This window comes from Sceloporus occidentalis, unplaced genomic scaffold (assembly GCF_023333645.1).
Source record: "Sceloporus occidentalis isolate IW3139 unplaced genomic scaffold, rSceOcc1.0.p SCAF_6, whole genome shotgun sequence".
In the NCBI taxonomy this organism is placed as follows: Eukaryota; Metazoa; Chordata; class Lepidosauria; order Squamata; family Phrynosomatidae; genus Sceloporus; species Sceloporus occidentalis.
The window spans coordinates 93,077,404-93,099,943 of NW_028316986.1; the positions used below are offsets into that span (position 1 = coordinate 93,077,404).

Genomic DNA, 22,540 nt, shown 5'->3' on the forward strand with positions numbered 1-22,540 from the left:
AATGTCTTCAGCTGCTGGCGGAAAGAGATCAGGGAGGGGCTGACCTGACCTCCTTTAGCAGAGAGTTCCACAGTCTGGGAGCAGCCACAGAGAAGGCTCTCTCCCAAGTCCTCACCAACTGCATCTGCAAAGGTGGCGGGACTGAGAGAAAGCCCTCTCCTGCCGATCTTAGCGCTCAGGCTTCTTTGTATAGGGAGATACGGTCCTTCAGATAGTCTGGACCAAAAGCTGTTTAGGGCTTTAAAGATCAAAACCAGCACCTTGAATTTTGTCCGTAAATAGACCGATAGCCAATGTAGCTGTTTCAACAGGGGAGTGACATGTTCCCTGTAGTCAGCCCTCGTCAATAGCCTGACTGCAGCATTTTGCACCCATTGCAGTTTCCAAGGGCAGCCCCATGTGGAGCGCATTACAATAGTCCAGATGGGATGTAATCAAGGCATGTGTCACCGTAGCCAAATCCGACTTCTCAAGGAATGGGTGCAGCTGGCACACTAGTTTTAACTCTGCAAATGCACTCCTGGCCACAGCTGAAACTTGAGCATCCAGGCTCAGCTCTGAATCCAGCAGCATACCCAAGCTGGAACCTGAGATTTCACAGGGAGTGTTAACTCCATTCATCACAGGCTGAATGTCTATTCCCTGATCTGCCTTCCGACTGACCAGGAGCACCTCTGTCTTGTCTGGATTAAGTTTCAGTTTGTTTCCCCATATCCAGTCCATTACTGACATTAGAAATGGTTCAGCACAGAGTCAGCTTTCTTGGAATCAGATGGAAAGGAAAGATAGAAGTTTATCGCACAGGCCCTAAAACGGGCCCGTTGCATTCCAAAACGAGGGCGCGCACGGAACGGGATGGGGCTAAGAACGGAGTTTACAACACACTGGAATGCTGGAATGCCACTGCTGCCGCTGGGCGCTCCAATCGTCCGTTCCAGAGGGCACGATTTCTGAGAACTGTTCCAAAGTGTTCTCAGAAATCACACCCTCTGGAACGGATGGAGGACGCAATTGGAATGTCCGGCGGCAGCAGTGGCGTTTCTGTGTGTGGTAAACTCTGTTCTTAGCCCCATCCCTTTCCGTGCGCATCCATGCGCGCCCCCGTTTTGGAACGCAACGGGCCCGTTTTAGGGCCTGTGCAATAAACTTCATAGAGTTCAGTGAAGATACTTTAAAGCCAGTATTGTACCTCTTCTTCCTTGATTGTTTTGTTGGTCTTAGAGTCCATCCTCCTGATAAGCACTGTATAAGTTTTGTCATTATAATAACTGTGCATATTGTTCTACAGTTGTATTTTCCTCATCCATGTATGTATAACATGTCTCTAGAAACATTTATGTTCTTATTTCATAGCTTGTCAGTTTTCACTTTTGAATTTCAGTGCCTTGCAAATGTAATTTGGTTATAAGATGAGCAGAGCAGTACTTTATGCAAACAAGTTGTTCCAAAGTATAATTTGCATCCTACCTAATATGGTATTTTCCTTAAACACTTACTGCTGTATCATTTAGCCAGTTATGCTTCCTTTTACTTGCCTGGATGCATATTTTATAAACAAAAAACAAAGACAGAATATAAGAAGATCTCTAAAAAATATTTAAAGTTTACCCAGTAAAGATCAAGATACTGTGAAATATTTTTCCCCACTATAGCTGAGATAAATAAACTTCTTCTTGTAGCTCCAGTAGGTATCACAGACCAGAGCCTGTTAAAGGACTTCTCTCCTGCAGTAATGGTATCCACTGGTGATAGGAGCCTTGAAGCAGCTGGACAGGCCAAAGTAAAAGTTGGGGAAGATACCGATGGAGGCATAATGAAAATACCACAATTAGAAGATGGAAAGGTATGGAATCTGAAGATTGCCAGTTTTATAGAAATAACAAATTTTGGTAATTTTACTCAGCCAGAGTGCCACGTGAACTGTAGTGGAGCTATCCTATGGCTTACAATGTTATGAGATTCTTTTATCCATTGGATGACTTACCCATATAAGGGCAGGGCAGATGAACAAACCAGTGAGAAATTGTGGGCTTCAACCTTTGCTAGAGGGCACATTTGTTATGATTAATTTCCATGGTGACATCCAGTCTTGTACGAGCACGAGGAGTCCCATAAAGCTAAATTCTTTGCCTCCTTCTTCCCTAGTTAGACCACAGAAACCTTTCTAAACAGGGTGGCATGGGGGAGTGAGAGAAAACAGGTCCCTCAGAATCAAACAGACAGGTTTTCTTTGAGTGAGTTTCTGTTTGTGTAAAGTGGGGCAGGCAACTGTGGAAGGCTAGGGAGCTGGATTAGCCCCATAGGAGACTTTGGAAGGCAGCGCCTGTTCCTAATTTTAAAAAAAAAAAAGCTTCCAAACTAGAGTGTATGAAGGCATTTTCACCATGTTTTAGGTTCAAAAAAAGACCTCTCCTTGGCCTAAATTGGCCCAGGTGGCTCACAAAATGTGGAGAAAGTGCACCCCACACACCCTAGTGGACATTTTGCAGCATTTCAGGGCAAAAAAAGATTGGTTTTTTTCCCCCCCAAAATACTTTTGATTCCAGGGGGGGCTCCAAACATGATAGAAATAACTTCCACATCCCCTAGAATGGATTTGGGGCATTCTGTAATAAAAGAAACTTTTTTAAAAAATGGACCCCTTGGGGCCACAAAAACAGCCCTTGGGGTCATGGCAGTCTGCTGGCCACATTGTCCACTCCTGATGTAAGGTGCTTCTCTACAATTTTCACCTCCTCCTTTGCCCACCCAGATCTGCCATAGTGCATCTTATTCGTGAGGATTTCCCAACCACCTATACAGCATTTGAGATAGGACTGTAGCTTGCTGCACAATGGAAGTGAGGGAGGTTAACTTCCTAGAACTAAATAACTTGTTCATCAAAAGATCTCAGGTTGGTATCTAATAAAATCAGTGTAAACAACTTTAAAAATTTAAAATTTGACACAGCAAGGACAATTAAAATAAAAAACATACTGAACAATAAAACATCTTCAAATAGTTAAAACAAATTTAAACCATCTACACATAGATATATAATTTGAGTAACATCATCAGAAACCAAAGGATTTAATAAAATACAGTGCGCCTGCGTCATACGCGGCTTGCAGCATATGTTGAAAGCTGTGTGGGAGTGCGCAGGGTGCAAGGGGCATCAGGTCCCATAGTGATTAATGGGGTGCGCACGTCACCGCACCGCCACATGCATGAGCCCCATTCAGTTAAATGGGGCTTGAGCATGCAAGGTATTTGCTTTACGCGGGGGAGTCTGGAACGGATCCCCCGCGTAAAGCAAGGGCGGACCATATGATGTTTTAACTTGACATTGGAATGGAACTAGTGTCAACTCCTTTTCCCAGTGTGATATTACATGTTGTCTTTAGAGACTGTTCATCATTCCCTAATTTTAGGGCAAATTCGTTCTGCCCACACATTCTGGGGCAGGTTATTTGATGATCTACTGCAGAGCAGAGTTGATACAGATGTTTGTTAAGTTTCTGCATTAAATTCCATGTAGTTATATGAGAGAGTATAATATGCATATTGAATTTATTATTATGACTTATGCATAGCCTTGCTGCTTATATTTTATACTGGAAAACTGTTTCCATACTGTTCTATCGATGTTTGCTCAGAGGCAGTCACAACTACGGTAGTTGCATTTTGTATTGGCTCTTAAAAATTAATCTGCTTTAAATACAAACAGAGCAAATGGAATTTAGAATGCATATGTTGAGCTGCACCAGCTTGAAAATGTGAACATATTATTTTTTTCCATCTTGTCAAACTATAAAATACATTAAATCTAGTATTTTCTGGAGCACAAAGCACATGAAATCACTTATAAGAAGCATTAACACTTAGAAATCCCATATAATCTTCCACTTAGATTGTAATCCATTGTATAATCTGTGGGACACTGGATATTTGTAGTATGATGTTTAGGCACTTAAATAACTAAATTTCTAGGTGTCCTACCATTCTGATTTTAAATAGTGGGCCTTTCTTAGGTGAGTGCTTCCAAGGAAAATAATGGTTAAATCTACACTTTTTGTCATCATACTGCTGTCTCCTTGCCTATCTTTGCTGAAACTTTGGTCATCTGTTTCCTTGCATTTATTGTGACTGCACAACTACAGTCATAGAATAAAGAGGTTTTCATTGCCTTATAGTAAAGCAACAAAGAACTGTTTGAGCTAGTATAATCCAAACATCTGGATATGTTGACTGATAAGAAAACAAATGGGGCTTATGAATGTTTGTGACAGTAGTGCTGTCCCTACTTTGGAGTAAATGTTCTCACTAACAAGTTTCTTTCCCCCCTCCCTTTCTTGTACATTCCTTTTGCCCACAAATGTACATTTATATCATGGTCTCATCTGCATGTGCGGTCTGATTTTCTTTCCTCTCCCCCCCCCCCCTTTTTGGTCTCACCAGCCTATGTACATGCATCAGCTTTCACCCCCCATTTGTCATCTTTTATCTTGTTCCCTAGGCTTATCTTCTATCCCTGAAAAGAATGTTCTTTCAGATGTTTCAGAGCATGTTAACCTTAGTAAACCTGTGTATACACCCTCAGACAGCATAAACTGCAGTTCTGTGAAAGAAAGACCAGTCTGTGGTAGAAATGAAGAGAAATTCCAAGCTAAGAGCTCGGAACCTGTGAATTTCTTGGTGACTGGTCATTGTCTTCCTCTTGCAATAGAGAGAGGAGCTGATAATACTGATTATGAAGAAACTGTGTCTAGCTTTCCATTTAACCTAGGCAAATACCTTCCTTTTAGTTTTCCTTCTGTGCTTGATGAGGATGGTTACATTACTTTTCCTAGTCTTCCAGAGGTTTGCACTACCTTTCTGCCTCCTGGCCTTCAGCATTATGTTCCCATTACTTCTCCCTCATTCCTCCCTTCCTTCTTCCTCACCTTTGTGCTGCTTCTATCTGCTTTCCAGTCTATTCCTTTCGCGCTCACATTTTCCCTTCCTGTCGCTCTGTCCCTCTGCTACCTGGAGCCCAAGGCAACTTCTCTGAGCACCTCTAATGATACTGCCCTAAAAGACAAAAGAAAGGAAGAAGAGGTGTGTAATTTTGTTGCCTAAATGCCACTTGCATATAGAATTGCTTCCGTGCTCTGAGAGGTAAATTCAAATTTGTGTACTTTCAGTATTAGGCTTTAGCATTCCCCTTCTTGTAATATATCTCCTAATAAATTCTACACCGCCCCCCCCGCCAAAAGTAATTACAGCATTATCCACATGATGCTCTGCTTCTAGAGTATTCTAGATATAATAAAACAATTGATGTTAGGTAGGCCTTATATCTAGACCCCTTCCCGGTCAGGAATATGTGGAAATATTAGCAGACTTGTGGGTGTTGTATGAATGGATGCCTGTATACTGTGTCACCACCCATTGTGGTAGCAGTGATGAAGTTATAGCAATTTGACAGAAAATAACCATGCACGTACAAGCCCCATGTGGGGGTACTGTTCTTTGCAAACATATCTGTTCCTTAAACTACTATGTCCTTGTATCCCTGTAGATGATGAACTAGGGGCTCCATAAATATCATCTGGCCCCTTGCACATAGTAGTTTGAAACTTGTTTAACATTCTTTTACTATATTAAAAATAATTTCCTAATGCCTTCCTTCATACTTTCTTTGATCTTCCTTTTTTAGTACTTAAAATGACCTGCTTGGTTATAATGATATCTAGAGATTCTTTGTTATGAGACCAAGCCCTAGCATCATACATCCCTCTTTCCCCTCTCCTTCAGTACTCCTATTAGGAGGAAATTGGAAGCTTTTGCTTTAGGTTGGCTGGGACATGGGTGTCTGACAACATATGGAGGGCCACACATTTCCCAGTCATCTTACAGAAACAGCTAAGGTGGCTTGTCTCTATAAATCATTAGCCCATTTTGGAGTTCAGATATAGCCTTAAATATGGCTAATAGCATTTGGAAGCAAAGGCTTCTGATCTCTTCACAGCTATGCCAAAGGAGGAGAGAGGAGGCGAGAGCATGAAACTTAAGTCTTGTCCACATAATGATACTTGATTTTTTATATCATGGAGTTATTTAGATGCGAAAGTGATTTTTGTGGAACTTGTTGCATCTCCTCTTCTGTGTGTGAGATGTACTTTGTTTGAAGAGAAGGGAGAATTGTGCCTCTTGAAGCCTATGATCCACTTCTGCCTTGTTTGAACAAAATCCTAATGTTTAAATAACTGGAAAATACTTCTTTCTTCTTCCAGTTTTTGATTATAAGAGGAAAGTGCATCCCCCAGAGCGGTTGGAGTGGTAGAAAATGTCCCTCAGACCTCCCAAAGTTTCCCATCTCTGGTTTATAACTTGTGTTTGAATGAGTCAGCGCTGAAATTCTGAGAAACTCTATTTAACTTACCAAGTAGTGAAAGAAAAAGGCATGGAAATTTGGTGAATCTTTTTATTGTCAGGTATTGTGTTACTCAAGCATACTTTTCTAAACTAGTCAGTGATGCTGAAAGCAAGGTATCTTTATCTGGATAGCATATGAAGTAGCATTTTAAAATATTCTATGAAACAGTGATACTGCTGTGTTAAAATTTCTGCTGTTTCTGACTGTTTTTTCACTACTCATAATATTGTTTCCCAGAAGGCAAATGCAATGTAGTATAAAAGCAGTTCGACTTCACATTAAAAGCAGTTTATTTCTATGACTTTCTTTGGAAGTTTTAAAATAGAAAATTGCAACCTCTTGAACACTGAAATCTTAAGTAATTATAAACAAAAAATGGCTGTGTAATTTTTGAATGAAACTAAACAGGATGGGAAAGAGTAAAAATTCTAAAACTTATTATCAAATAACCCCTTTTCTGTCTTTGACCCCCACATGCAAGTGGTGTATTAATATCTAAATGAGCCCAACATCTCTCTGTACTTGTATGTTCCAAATAAACGCTTAATTAAGATTGCTTATTTTAACTACAGATAGTTAGAGTTATACAGTGATAGTGACTTGTATGGCACAGCAAGCTGTGGTTAATCAATACGTTCCAAACTGCTGCTGCTGCTGACCATACAATAAGGGCTGGTGGTGGTGTTATTTGAGAGGTAGCACCAAAACATAGCTTGGTATTAGCAAGCCTTGTGCTATATATGCACTTCCACTTCCTCTTCTCCTTATCTGCTCCAGTTCAGTGTTGCTTCATTTGACATCCAAACAAATACTGAACAAAGTTCAGTAATTTGTATGTAAATGCAAACTATGATTTGTGCCAAACCAGACATAATTAATTGAACTGGTATGTGTGTGTGAGAGAGAGGACAAGACATATTCAGAAACATCCCATGGTTTGATATGTCTGGGTCAGTCCTGTAAAATGTATTTATTTATTTGCAGTACTTTAGATACATATCAGCTTTGTTATCGGAAAGGTTCATGTTATCTTTAAGGATTTAACAATACAGATGTAGTGTTTCTGAAGTAGTCTGTAGCTTTAAGCTTGCACTGCTTTCACTTTTTTCAAACTGCATTGATATTACAGTCACTCTCTTTGAATTTTCATAGTGGATGCTGTTTTCCTCACCTTCTGTTTTCAAAATTTCTTCCAAACTATGGGGAAAAAACAAGAACTAAAAGTAGGGTTGTAGAGAGACAGACGAATCTTTCATTTTCCATTTCACCCGTACCAAAAATTACTTCAGCCATTTCCACAGTGCTATAGGTAGAAGACCGCAGTGGTTTAATAACTTGAGCAGCATCTGAGGCCAGAACAATAAAGGTTTGTAAACAGAGCATATTGTTTGTAGTATTTCCAAACAAACCTCTTTGCTGCATCTGTAGCTTCCACTAACAAGTGTTTTCTTTTGCTGACCTTTGGGTGGTTCCGTTACATAGGTGGAGACAGAAGAGGAGGAAAATCATAAGAAGGTGGATGATATTTTCAATTAAACCTAGTTGTTGCCTGCCATTATCAATGCTTGAGGCTTCTGTAGCTTATGTTTGCATAGCAACAATGCTTGTTTAATTTTAAAGTTTTATTTATTGACTGTTTAAGCACTTTTTGGTGGTTTTGATGATCACGGGGGTTTTTCTTCCTGTCTGTTTTTGTGTGTGCTTTAATTTCACAGACTTATTCCTTGAAAGTAGATGGGGAAAATATTTATGTCAGACATAGCAATTTAATGTTGGAGGTTTGTATAACATAAGGAATACTTTCTGTTCTCATGGGCTGCCAGGCTGCATGAGATGGGAGGTCACTTGCAGGCTGTTCTAGGCACAGTGCATGAAATGCATGGGGATGTTTGACTTGGATGTGCATGTTGAAAATCTTAGTCACTCTGCAAATGAATGGATTTTAAATATGCAGCTATTATAACATTTTGTAGTGGTAAGTCTTATAGCCCTATTCAGATGTCAGCATTTCCTAAAATAGGGCATCTTTGATATACTTTCATGGTTGCACCATCTAGAGTTTGAATTCCATTATACTGCATGTTTTCTTTTCCATTTCCTACACATGATTGGAAATGGGAGACAGTGTATTCTAGTAAAAATTGTGCAGTTAAATTAGAACCAGAAAGTTGTAAGTTCTTCTGATACCAATTTTTGAGTAATTTTTTAATATGCCTTCCTGGTGAACTGAATTGAATTATGCACTGAAACAATTTTCACTGTGGTGTAATCTTTGTGATACCAGGGGATGCTATTTGACATTCTTTAAAATTATAAATATGAGGGTGTTTGCCCCTTAATCTGTCAGTAGCATAACCATAAGTAAATTAATACAACTTTTGATTTGAAGAGATCAAGCCTTGCCATCCAAATGGGGCTATTCCTGCTATTAGATTTAGGTAATATGGGAATAATTTTTTAAAAAATAAATGAGGGGATATTATGTGAGAATCTAAAGATTTACAGTAACTTTACTAATATGATGCTTTTGGCAGCTTCTGGTAACTGTGTACATACTTGACATAATTTTACTAAAACAGTGTAAAGTGTACTGCATAACATGGCATTAAACAAATCCAAGAAATGTGCCTGGTTTCACCCCAACATTATTTTTGAAAATACTGTATTTATACAAGCTGTGATACCGTAAATCTGCCCCAGTTGACTAAATTTCTGATATATGGATAGGAACTAAAAGCACAGTATTCCCTTGATACTGAAACTTGTCCTCATTATATTTCTATATGTTGTGTTATGTTAGAGCTCTACAGGTAAGTTTTTGCCTGAGCAGAAAACAGCACATAGTCCCTAGTTTCCTTTGAAGAAAATTCCTTCTTTCAAATTCCAGGATCCAGTTTGAAAAAGCCTGTCAGTAGACCACAGCCTGGCATTTCCCATCACCATCGCCATACATGCTCAAACGTCTGCTCTTGAGCAGATACTAAGAACACACAGAGCTGTATGGTGAGGGAGAAAACCACCTACTTTGAGTTTTGCTGAAGGGTTATGTTCCATCAGAGCATGGACCTAATTGGATCATGGAGTTTGTCATTTGTTCTTTCTCTCACATGCACATTCTTTCATTTCCCCCACCCCATCTCTTTCTTTCTAATTCTCTTCTCTTTTGACATGTATGCTGTTCTTCCAGTGCATCTGGGAGATGGCAGAGCTTCAGCATAGTCATAGCTTTTGCCTCCACCACACATTCAGATACATATCTCTCATTAAGAATGACATCCCACTTAAAAGGAACTGTAGAAATCAGTTTCAGACATAGAAAAGAGCCTGTAGTTCTGTGGTCTTCAAACTATGCTCTTTAAAGGATTTTGGACTTCAGCTCCCAGAATCCCATACTTTTGACCAACGTGGCTGAGGTTTCTGGGAGCTGAAGCTCAAAATCTCTTAAAGGGCAGTTTTGGGACCACTCCTGTAATTCAAGGCTTGGCAAGTAAATGTCTGAATCCACTTTCTTTTATAGTTTATATCAAATAAATTACACACATGTGTAGTCTAGATTCTCTGTAGTTCTGTGAGCTGCATTGTCCTGTTCAGTGTGATTTGTATGCACATTATAGTTGTATTTTGCCCCCTGAAAACAATGATGGCCACAGTCTGATACTCTTTCTCACTAGAGTCATTGGTGGCCACAAGTGGGTCAGAGGGGGAAATTGGCTGCTTTAGCTGATTGTCCCATGGAGCATTTTCCTACCCCCTTCTGTGAATTGCTGCCATGTAATTTCACAAGCAAAAGATGCAGATGGATTCAAAAGATACTGTTGGCGTGAATGTGTATGCTGCCTGTCCTCTTGATCCATGGTGGCTTGTCCTAGTTTTCACAAACAGGATTCCTGTAATCCTGCTCCTTCCTCCAGTGTCATATATTCATTTTCAGCCAGACTTTTGCCAGGCTTCTATGGCTTTAACAGAAGCTGCACAGTAGGCATTTTGAATTAGATGCATTATTTATGCCATATAAGCCTGTGCAAACCTGTTGAATAGATTTCTGCTGTAGGAATAACCATAAGGGCTTTAAAGGAAACACAAAGTGTTTTGGAGTACTGTGTTAAAGGCACTGTTTTGTTCCCCATAAACTTTATGTTATCTCTACCTTGTAGTTCCTTGTGTGTGGAAGATCTTTAAAAAATAATACCACTGCTAATGTGCAAATATTACATATTGCAACTTGCAAATAAGAGCCAGCAACATCTAAAATAAATAATTTATTACAATTTTTATTGCATCAATTTAATGAACACAATAGGGATAAAAACAGGGTCTTTCTTTTCCTGAAATACATGTCTCTAACATGTAATTAATAAGTTCCAATTTGGATACTCAGATACCAGGCACTTTTCATGGTGTGTATATTTTAATGATTGGTGTTTGTCATACTTTTGTCCTACTTTTTTTTTTTTACATCACACATTGCTAGGACCTGGATAAGACCCAGGATGAATTACTGAAGCATCAGGCTAGCATTAGTGAACTCAAGCGCAATTTTATGGAATCCACACCTGAGCCACGCCCCAATGAATGGGAGAAGCGCCGTATCACACCTCTGTCTCTACAGACACAAGGGGTATGTCACTGAATACCCTTGTCAGCATGCATAGCCATAGAGTTAAGAAAATAATTTAAACATGCATTATAATTCAGTATTAAGAAGGAAAATATGGGATATGTCTGCTGTAATACCAAATTTATTTGCAGCTAATATTCTAACAGTGTATGTATGTGTTGCTTTCTGTTCACAAACACTGGAGAAACAAGGGTGAAGAAATTACCATCTTGCATTAAAATATATAATAGCAAGTAACTGCAATGGTGAGCACATTCTTTCAGACTCCCAAAAGTTATCTTCACACTTAGAGCAAATAGGGATGGAAATAGCTTGCCTGGAAAAAAGATGGGAGGACAGCACCACTTACAACTTTCCCTGCAAAAGAGGCAAGCCTCAAAAGGTTATTTTTGAAAGCAACCTAATTTTCAATTGTTATGCTGACTATATTTCAAATCACTCTTCCATCAGGCAGCTAAAAATATGCAATTTAATTATTATATCACAAGATTTACAACTTTAAACATATAGTATTGACACTTACCATGAGATCTTAATACAAATATCTCCAAATGTCTCTATTATATTACTGTTTGTAATTATTTAATATTAAAATATTGTAATGATTTACAAGGTGCTTTCAGGAATGTAATATACTTTTTGTTCAGTGCCTTTTATAGGTTTGCCTCTTTAAGTATGAGTAGCTCTGTGTGTCTGTGAGTGTGTGTGAGGGGGATAGCGGAGGAGAAGGAGAAGGTGTTACTAATTGTCTGTGGATATATAGTGTGGCAAATTGTTTATGGATATATAGTGTGACACATATTTTATCAAGTATTTCAATGCAATTTTGAACTACATTAATACAGCAATCCTGAAATCATTGGCTCCAGAGTAACCCCATTGGCCTGGCCAGAATGTATCCATTGTAAAACATTTACACATAGTTTTTCAGTGCTTGTTGACCAGCCAGATAGGTGGTATATTGCAGATACGTAATGCGTTCATGTTTATGTAATCTTTATATGATCTGAAGAGAAACCAGAGCCAAAGTGACATAGTAATTTGAATGGTGGACTGCACCTCTGGAGATCGGCATTCGATTCCCAACTTGGCCCAGAAACCCACTTGGTTGACCTTGGGTAAATCACATACACTCAATCCCAGGGAAAGGCAATGACAAATTTGATCTGCGCAAATCTTGCCAAGAAAACAAAATGATAGGTTCACTTTAGGGTCACTATAAGTTGCTAACTACTTGAAAGTAAACAACAACAAAGTGTGTACATACTATCTTTAATGTATTAATAAGGTCCACTTATCTTCTTTCTTTCTTTCTTTCTTTCTTTCTTTCTTTCTTTCTTTATATGGCACCATCACTGTACATGGCACTTTACAAAAAAAAAACATTCCCCTGCTCTCAGGCTTACAATCTAAACACAGGACACACAAGAAATAATAATAATAATAATAATAATAATAATAATAATAATAATAATAATTCCCACAAAATTATATAATTCCCACAAAAAATTTAAAGACGTGAGTAGTGGCAGGGAAGAAACTGCCTTCAGTGGATAACTGAATTTAAATGATCACAAATTGCCAAAGGAGTAAAAAGAAATGGCAAAGGAAGCTAACTGAAACTTCACTTTTGGGGTTTTGTCCTTCCAAAAGCTTTTAGCACTGGCTTGCAGCGACCTCCCAGAGGGCGTTATCTGCTGTCGCCCCCAAACTCTGGAACGACCTGCCGGATGAGATCCGTCAGATAACATCATTAGACAGCTTTAAAAAAGCGGTCAAGACGGATCTCTTCCGGCAGGCCTTTCCAGATTAACCATCCCGGCCCAGGTCCCCTGATTCCCTCATTCCTCCCGTGGCCCCATCTTAGTGATGGTTGAGGATCAACAGAGGGATATCAGGGTTTTTAGTTTTTAATTGTTGTTTTTATGCTTTGATATTGTGTTTTTAATATGTTATACTGTTTAATACTGTCTTAAGGGGGGAGGGATAAAGTGTTTTAATTGTTATATTTTATATTTTACTGTTGTCAACCGCCCGGATTGGTTTGCCATAGGGCGGTATACAGTGCGCCCGTGCCATACGCGGGCGCGCCATACGTGGACTTGAGCGTATGTACTCAAGCCGCAGCACGCGCGTGGGGCGGAAGGGGCAGCACATCCCATTCAATTGAATGGGCACGCGCGTGCCCGTTGCGCCCCGCGCGCGCCCGCGCCACCACACACGAGCCCCATTGTTTCCAATGGGTTCGAGCATAGGTGGAATTCGCCTTACGCGGAGGGACCCGGAACGGATCCCCCGCGTAAGGCAAGGATGCACTGTACAAATAAATATTATTATATTATATTATTATTATGGCGTTACCTGTTTTATAATTAGTTGATTATTGAGTAAATTGATTAACTTTCTTGCAAATGGTGTGCAGTGTTTCTAACAGCAGTAAAATGCCAATGTAGTACATATACAAAACTAAATAGAAGATACAACTGATCATTCCATGCATAGGACCTTAGGTTGCCCTAAATGCATCTTGACATCCAGTCGAACGTTCTGTGGTTACAGGATCTTTCTTTAATTCTAAAAAGCTGATTGCTTTATCTTTGGCATGTAGAAATTATGGTTAAAAATAACTTTGATACACAATGTGTATGTGTATGTTTCTCCTGTATTGCCAAATCAGATACGGCAATTCAAATCATATCTAGCCTTTGTCCATTGCAGTTTTTTGCTTGTGCTGTTTGCTCATTTTGCTCAAGACTCAGAGCCCAAAAAGGGCTGTACTTTCTTTGCAATTATTTTCAGCAATTTTTTCATCATCTGCTTCCTAAAATAGCATATGCAGCTGAATAGTTATGGAGAAATAGTTACAGTTTTTGAAAGTCAGGATTTCCTTTTTATTACTCTGCTGCACCATGCAGCACATTAATTACATCATTCTTCTGAGTTTCCAGCAATCTTTATAAATTAATCTAAGATGTGCCAAAAATTACCAAGCAACAAGTTAGTAATGACATTGTAATCATAGTAGCTGTGCCCATTTAAAGATATAATTGTGCTGGTGGTAGCATATTTTGTGCATTTATAACTTAGTACAGATGTCTAACTTGATATGTTTATATCAGTGTGACAGAAGATTGGATTATGCTGCGTGCTAGAGGGTTTAAAGTAGTCTAAAGATTAGATGCCCTTCTCTGATTCACATTTTTTCTTTGTTTTTCACCTCACTCTTCCTATGCATGTGCATGGTATAATTTAAAACCCAGCCAAATGCAGCTTTTTAATTTTACATAATGGTATCACTAATAAATTCTGTTCTTCAAGCTTTATCATTACTATACATCAACATGTGGGATGTTTTTAAGATGAGGAAATATCAGTTACTGTCTTTTACTCAGCTCAGTAGAAAGTTGTTTTTAGTTGTTAACTGTCAGAAATGCTTTTTTAGAACAACTGTACAACTTGTGAGTTGTACAGAATTCTTTTGGTGGAGGTATATATTATTCTTGGAGGTCTCTCATTCATAAAGTTTCAAGAAGTTGAAAGTCTGTTTGCAAACAACAATATGTAACTCTAAACATATTGACAGGTAATTCATTCTAGACCTTATAAGAATAAAATGTACAAAGTATGGGTAATATATTTTGAAGAAGTTGAAAAACTGGATCAGTACTGTGGGTGTCTTGTTATAACATTTCATTATAAACCCAGGGAACTGTTGTGGGTTGTTTGAATTTACAAAAATAACTTTAAGTGGGGTAGATGAAACTGAGAAATGAGATGGGGTGACTTGGCTTTTTAGTCCCTGCCATTTTATTACTGCAAAGTCATCCTAGTTTCATTTTACACTCTGTATGCGTTAGATATGCGTTTTTAGCCGCACCAGTGTAAAAGCCATTTGGATTGTCATTATTTCATATATGTTCATGTACTGTGTGCCATTTGCACAGTAAGCCCTACAAAGGTAAGCAAAACAGTAAAATTAATTCCAGTTTTATCATTCAGTTGAAAAATGTTGTCTGACATCCTGTTCAGTAGTTACAAGATTGTAAGATGGACTAATGAGTAACATGATCTCAAAAGCCTACCTTTTCAGTGTGACAGCACATGACTGACAGGTTACTGAGCCACTGTGCATTGGGTTTGTGGGAAGTGATGTCTGCAGCACAAGGTGCATTGAGATGAGCAATTGCAGCAGGACCCTGAGAGATTTCTCCAGCTGCCAATTCTCCATTCACCCCATGACTGTGACAGCACTACAGATATTATTTCCCAGTGTACCCAGAAATATTTAAAACTGAGGTCTTGTCAGGCTGAAAACGGTTTTGGGGTGAGGTGGCATTCTCAAAAGTCACCACTATGACTGATCTCCATCATGATGATTATGTTGGACCATCTGTTTCGCCGACCTTTCCTTTAATAATTAATAGTTAGTTTCTATTTTCTATGAGAATAGGATATTTACTAAGAAAATCTGAAAATAAATTTTTGAAAATGTAATCTCATGTTAATGACTGTGGTACAGAATAGATCAGGGATTTTATGTAGATTTCAATTTACAATCGGACATTCTAAAATCAGCAAGGTGAGCAAGATACATAGCAGTACTCCTAACTTATGTGGTCATTTTTATTGAACTTTTTGTCATAAAGGTACAGTGTGAGCCATATCCTTTAAAGAAATACATTTCAGTGTACTGTCCTTTTGTGCGTGCTTTTTCTCTCTGTTTGCATGCCCTTTGTTTCTTGTCTTGCCTGTTGTTTCTTTTGTAGATCTCTTCTGTTTTGTCTTCTGCTGTTAATTTGTTGCTTTCCATTTTCTAACTTGTCTAGAGCCTAGAAGAGGAGATAGCATCAATTTTATTTAGTAAAGAGGGTTTTCCCAGTAGTATGAAATCTGCCTTCACTTCAGCTACCTTGTGGACAACAGAGGGCACTGTTGTGAAAGATAATATACCTTCTGAAAAGCTTTCTGCCTCACTCTTCTCTCAGCTGCCTGAGGTGCTTTTCCACATTGCTTTTTTCCAATATAAAGTCATATATGTAAATGGGAGGAAGGGAGTAATTCTGTGACATGTTAACTAAGGTTCAAAACACACTGCAGAAATAATCCAGTTTGATACTGTTTTAACTGCCCTGGCTCAATGCTAGGGGATTCTGGGAACTGTAGTTTTGTGAAACATTTAGTCTTCTCTGTCAGAAAGTTCTGGTGCCACAGTGAACTACAATTTCCAGGATTCCCTAATATTGAGCCAGGGCAGTTAAAGTGGTCTCAGAATGGATTATTTCTGCAGTGTGTTTTGGACTTATAATTTGCCTTTATATAAGGGATAATTGCAAGAATAATAGGGCAGAAAATAAGGGCTTGGTGGGAGCTCTGATGTGCACACAAGAGCTCTTGCATGAATGTACTTCCTTCATCACATCCACGTTTAAGTCACCTCTGCACATGTAGTGGGGATGGATTGCTACCCCGTTAGATGTAAAATGCTAGATGTAAAATTATTTTTAGCAAAAAATTAATTAATTAAAACAAAGTAAAACTATGTCATAAATGTAAATGCATTTTAGAGGCAGGCTTTCAAAAACTTTAGTCCTTCCTGCTGTGCTTTTATATGCCACTTAAATTTGAAATTATCCATTATCTGTATTAAAACCAAAGCTTTACACTTTTTATTCTGAGGAGTCCTGGTGGTGCAGTAGTTAAATGCCTGTACTGTATCCACTCACTAACAAACCATAAGGTTGCAGGTTCAATACCAGCGAAAGGGCTTAAGCTCGACTCAGGCTTGCATCCTTCCGAGGTCGCTAAAATGAGTACCCAGATTGTTGGGGGTAATTAACTTACAATTGTAAACTGCTTAGAGAGTGCTTTAGTGCACTGATAAGTGGTATAGAAATGTACTTGTTATTGCTATTGCTATTCTGTGAAGCTAAAATATCCATGTTTCAGATCAAGTGTTAGGTTTAACTGAAAATATAGTTGAATACTTTCTTTCAGTTACTCTACAGTCGGCCTTCTGTATCCACAGATTTTTTATTCACAGATTCAAGCATCCACTGCTTGAAAATATTAGAAAACATATAAATTCCAGAAAGCAAACCTTCATTTTGCCATTTTATATAAGAGACACTATTTTACTATACCACTGTATTTAATGGGACTTGAGCATCCACAGGGGGAGGCCCTGCTCTATTTTGGTTTTACCATTTTCTTTGCATATATCAATGCTTAGGTTTTAAAATCTACATCAGTCAGTTGGTATTGATGATAGGTCAACAAATATTTAAATCCAATATCAGTCTGAGACAGAATCTATGACAGTACAGGAAATCTTTGAATGGGTTTTATATGTTTGTATTGTTACATGCCAGTTGTACTCATCCATTTGACACAGAACCCTTGTATAGGAAAATTTTATATTTCTTCAGGGATAGCCAAACAAGTACAGTGAAGTGGTACTCATGACTGTGGAGGCTATAACATTTCAAAGGTTTATACTAGTAGTATAGAGAGACACCTGGTAGATTTGTAACATTCCTCTCAGAGGTTCCAATTATTTCTTACAGTAATTCGGTTAGAAAAATGTCCTGCATGCACATAGACATAGTTGCTCTTGAATAAGTTATTTAAACTACTGAGGCTGTCAGCAGTTACTATTAAGTAGATTGACTCTTGGTAGTATCTTTAGTCCAAGTTTTTAAGACAAATGATTACTTTTTTAAAAGTGTAAATTGTATGTTTCATATTTAACTTTCTCCATGGGAAGGATGTAAAGGTTTCATCTGGAGATAACCTAGATAAATAAAAGTAAAGTAATAAAATGCTAAAAAAATTCCTGTCCACCAACTGCTACCTTACATATTTTTTTAATTGTGGGGGAAAAGCATTGTTTTTGGGTGTCATCAGCAAAATCTTTTATAGTGCTCTAGAATAAAAATACTGAGTTGGAACCAGATTTAGTCATACTGGTAGTAGATCCTGTGAGATCAGTGGGTATTAAGCTAGTCATGATTAACTTTAGGTCCATTGACTGGATCCAACATATATATTTCAGTGTGCTTTATTCTCCTGTTGATTTAACAAAACTGTGCTATAAATATATAAATGTGCAATTAGTCCCTCTGTGCTGTTTGCAAAATGAGAAAATCAGATGTTTGTGTCAACAAATGTAGAAGTTTGTATTTATATGTGCCTTCTGGTTGCTTTTTGTTCCACAGAGATTTACTCCCCAAACAGAAGAGCTCTCCATTGGAACCAACAGGACTACTAAGGTTCTCCTATTTTGCCATAGTCCCTTGACATGTCTGAATCATTTTTCTTTCCTTTGTTTCCCCCCCTTTAATCATTATTACAGTCATCTTCATTTTTCATGTGACTGAAACCATCCATCAATTAGCTTTATGTTCATTATTTTATTTATTCATATGTTCTACTTTTTGTTTTTCCTCATCCATTTGTTTTGTGCAGAGTTCGCATGAGACTCTGAACGTAGTGGAGAAGAAGCAGGCAGAGGTTGGGATAGAAGAGACAATAGTCACAGATGATACCAACAGGGACAAAATACAAGTTGTCTCTGCTGGAGGGGAAATTCAGAAGATGGAAAGACTGTCGAAAAAGGACTCTTCATCATTGTCATCAGATAGCAGCAATAGTGAGAGTGAAGATGAAGCAGGAGAATATCGGCCATACCAACAGTTGACTCAGGATTCCATAAAAGAAGAACTAGAAGAAAATGAAATTACTAAAGATGAGAAGCAACAGAAGGCAGATGCAATAGTGTGCATGGAAATTTCACAAGTCAGTCCAGCTCAAGTAACAGTTGAGCACACAGAAGTAACAAAAGGTTTTGTTCAGACAAATGAAGTAACCACAGAAACACCTGGAGAGACAAATTTGCCAAAACTGGAAAAGCAAGGTCTGAAAGAAGAGAGCGTGGAAGAGCAGCTGAAAGTAAATGGAGAGGCATCGCATATTGACATTGATGTTTCACCACAAATAATTTGTTGCTCTGAGGTAAATGGTAGAAGAGGAAGGGACTCTAGAATAGATACCTCACCATAGGGTTAAATATCTCTGCCTTTCTTCTTCTCTGTCCTCTTCAGGTTTTCAAACAAATACAGATTTGGAAGGGAGAAAAAAATGATGTGCAGATTCTGCCTTTGGTCATGGTTTCTGAACTTTTGCTACATTTATTTTGGTTTCCCAGAAGGGCGAATTTGCCTGGGATTACACCATCTTTTTTTTCTTTTTCATGTTCTGCTTTTGCTTTCGTGTGTTAATTGTTTGAGTCTTGTCTGTCTAAAGTGTTAGTCTTTTATGACCCTACAATAACTTTTAATTGGAATGCTGAAGTGTCCTCTTTTGTGCATGAGGTGAATATAGCTAAAGTATATTATATATAATACTCTTCTTTAAATCAATGGGGGGGGGGTGTTGTTTGATTTACTATCTTCCCCTAGGTATTTTGTGAAATTGCTGCCTATATCCTGATATAGAAACACCCGGGATTTTTAAGAATGCACAGTCAGTGTAGTCTTCCATGAAGCATTATAAAATACATTCATCAAAATATAGTCTTCTAGAGGCATCAGTGTATTGCAGTAGTTGTGCAATCAAATGAATGTAAGCCTGGAATGTACAACTTAGTAGGTCAACTGAGACTGGAAAGTAAAGGACAGTTCAGAGGTTGTATTCTAACTATATACTTGGTGTTTTCCTGGCAAACAGCACGTGTGCCAATCTTCTGTAATACGGCTGGAGGGATAAACCCTATAGCCTCCCAGTCCCTTCCCAAAATATAGCCTATAGCAGTGATGGCAAACCTATGGCACGCGTGCCAGAGGTGGCACTCAGAGCCTTCTCTGTGGGCACATGTGCCATCGCCCTAGCACTGAGTTTGTCAGAGTTTGTTACTAGAAAGCCAGAAGGACATGACACTTTGCAATAAATAAGTGGGTTTTGGATTGCAGTTTGGGCACTCGGCCTCCAAAAGGTTCACCATCACTGGCCTATAGTATTATAGTTGTGTGTGCTTTTTTTACAGACTGGTACATATAGCAGCTGCACTGGTGTAGGGAAAATGCTGACAACACCTATCTGAATGGGCAATTTCTCATGTTAGAAACAAGTGTGTAGTGGCTTTCTAACTGGGAAAGTGTATTTGTACCTTCCAAAAGAACTAGATTTATGGAAATGGAATAATTGGCCAAGGACATGTAGCTCACTTTACCTCGTTCACAGAGGCATGATTTTGGTTCAGAGTGTTTCTCAATAGATACACATTTTTATTAAAATCATAATCTAAGATAGGTATGAAATACATGGCCTTCCAGTTGTTGGACTGCAATTGCTATCAACTCTAGTCAGCTATAACCAGTGGTTAGGGATGACAGAAGTTGCAGTTAAGAACATGTGGAGGGTCACGTGTGATATAAAAAATTATAACATGTTTGGAAACTGTACAACACTGCTATTGTAGTGGCAGCATTTCATATGTAGGAGCACATTTTGCCAAACTGAAGCTGGCTTCAAAAATGCCAGAGTTCACAGATAAATTGGAAGAGCTTTATAAATCTGACTTCATCCCTATTCTTAAGGACTGATTGTTTAGTGGATATAAGACATATTGTGTACCTGTTCAAACTGTACAATTTGAAGCAATCTGTGTGCCTTTTTTTTACAGTTTTAAAAATCATTTTACATTACAAGCTCATAATCCTGATGCTGTCACTGTTTGTACTTCTACTAGAGTGATAGTATATTCTAACAGTTTACCCAAAGTTTTAAAAATTTCCACATCCAGTTAGAGAGTTAATAAACTTGTAAATTGTTTCTAAGCTATGGATACACACAGTGGGGAACTAGTTATCCATGGCTTGCTTTAGGGGGGAAAAAGGAACACAGAAGCTTTAAATATTATACAACTTGTATGTTATACAAATAAATATTATAAATGCAACAAATAAATAAATACAAGTAAATGTTATCCAGTATAAAAACTATAAAACGTACTTGTATTTATGTTTTTTATATAAGCTAATGACTGGAATTAAAATCCATGCATAATATGGAAAATAAGTTGTACTCATTTTAAGTTGTTTTGTAGGCAGGAAAGTGAAATTTATGTGTGTCATGATTTTCATCTGAAATTCAGGTTTAAACTTTTTAACAAACATCTTTAAATATTGGTATTCTGAGGCTTGAAACTTTCAGATTAATAAGGTTAATAATATGTGCCATATGCTTTATTTTTTAATGACTTGTGAATTCATGATGTTCTGTCTTCCTGAACACTAGCCTCCTGTGGTTAAAACAGAGATGGTGACCATTTCAGATGCTTCACAGAGAACTGAAATATCTACCAAGGAAGTACCAATTGTTCAGACAGAGACTAAAACAATCACATATGAATCTCCCCAGGTACAGCTGTTGCAGAATTTATAATATCTGAGAACCAAGTGCTCATTCAACTGAACACACATGCCCACAACTCTTGTCTGGTGGGAAGACTGTCATACATGTGTACAATATACTAGATAATCCCCCATGCTTGGTAGTTTTCTATCTTCATATTTATCAGGATTTTTCACTAAGGGGTCATGCAGATCATACAAAAGGAGCTGCCAGAGGCCCCTACTGCCCCAATCAGCACAGGATCGCAGTGACTTCATGGACCTGGTCCCAATATGGGTTGCCGCCGTGGTTCCAAACAGAATGCCAGCAAAGAGTGGACTTTCTCCTCTCCTTTTCTGGCCAGCTTTTCCTGGCCAGATGTGCAGTCTGCGCCGCTTCTGGCCACTCTGGGGGTATGCGTCATTTGCATGCCATACCCCCAGAGCAGCCGGAATCCACATTTTCCTGCCCATCTGTTTCAGGCCTTAGTTAGGGTTTAAAAGATCAAACAGATGGTGGGAAAGATTCTGTCCTGGCCTTCTTGACCAAATGCTAACTTGTAGAGGTGCATAATTTGCCTGCGTGCCTAACTGTGTCCCTTGGCATTCTGTTAGCTCTGCAGACATGTTCACCATATGATGTTTCCCTTCATATGTTTGGTGAGTTAGGTTCCTCCTCAAGCTTATTTTTCTAGTTAGTGTTCCCCAGTTTCTAAGGTTTCAGTGTACACAAACTTCATTTCATGCAAAAAATTATTAAAAATATTATGCATACAGTTACCATCAGGCTATATGGGTATAAGGTGCATACAAAACACAAATGAATTTCATGTTTAAACTTGGGTCCCATCTCTAAGATAACACATTGTGTATATGCAACTATTCTAATCTGAATTCTGAAACACTTCTGATCCCTAGCATTTTGGATAAGGGAGACTCACTCAACCTGTAGTTCCAGAAATATTATCAAATGCTCTCTCTGCATCTAAAAGCAGCCTGTTTTAATCATTATGGTGTTCCAAAAAACTAAAACTATGCATTTGTTTTTAATCTGACATTTCCACTAGCTAGGTTTGCACTGTAGCTTTCGTCAATGTGGAGTTAAATAGTACTGTATATACTTGTCTATAAATCTCA

At 38.3% G+C, this 22,540-nt stretch overlaps 1 protein-coding gene across 12 annotated transcripts in view; it reads left to right on the forward strand.

The window, feature by feature from the left end:
* Positions 1–22,540, forward strand: part of LOC149311114 (band 4.1-like protein 2) — a 139,072-nt gene that overhangs the window by 102,680 nt on the left and 13,852 nt on the right. The window contains exons 12-20 of one of the 12 annotated variants that reach the window (XM_089530377.1): positions 1,680–1,843; positions 4,438–5,076; positions 7,880–7,912; positions 8,113–8,175; positions 10,869–11,015; positions 15,842–16,009; positions 18,230–18,283; positions 18,480–19,025; positions 21,309–21,431. In XM_089530377.1, the coding sequence (XP_089386503.1) occupies positions 1,680–1,843; positions 4,438–5,076; positions 7,880–7,912; positions 8,113–8,175; positions 10,869–11,015; positions 15,842–16,009; positions 18,230–18,283; positions 18,480–19,025; positions 21,309–21,431 (1,937 nt within the window). The remainder of the gene's footprint in view (positions 1–1,679; positions 1,844–4,437; positions 5,077–7,879; positions 7,913–8,112; positions 8,176–10,868; positions 11,016–15,841; positions 16,010–18,229; positions 18,284–18,479; positions 19,026–21,308; positions 21,432–22,540) is intronic. The other 11 variants (XM_089530378.1, XM_089530382.1, XM_089530379.1 and 8 more) reach the window with 11 other exon arrangements.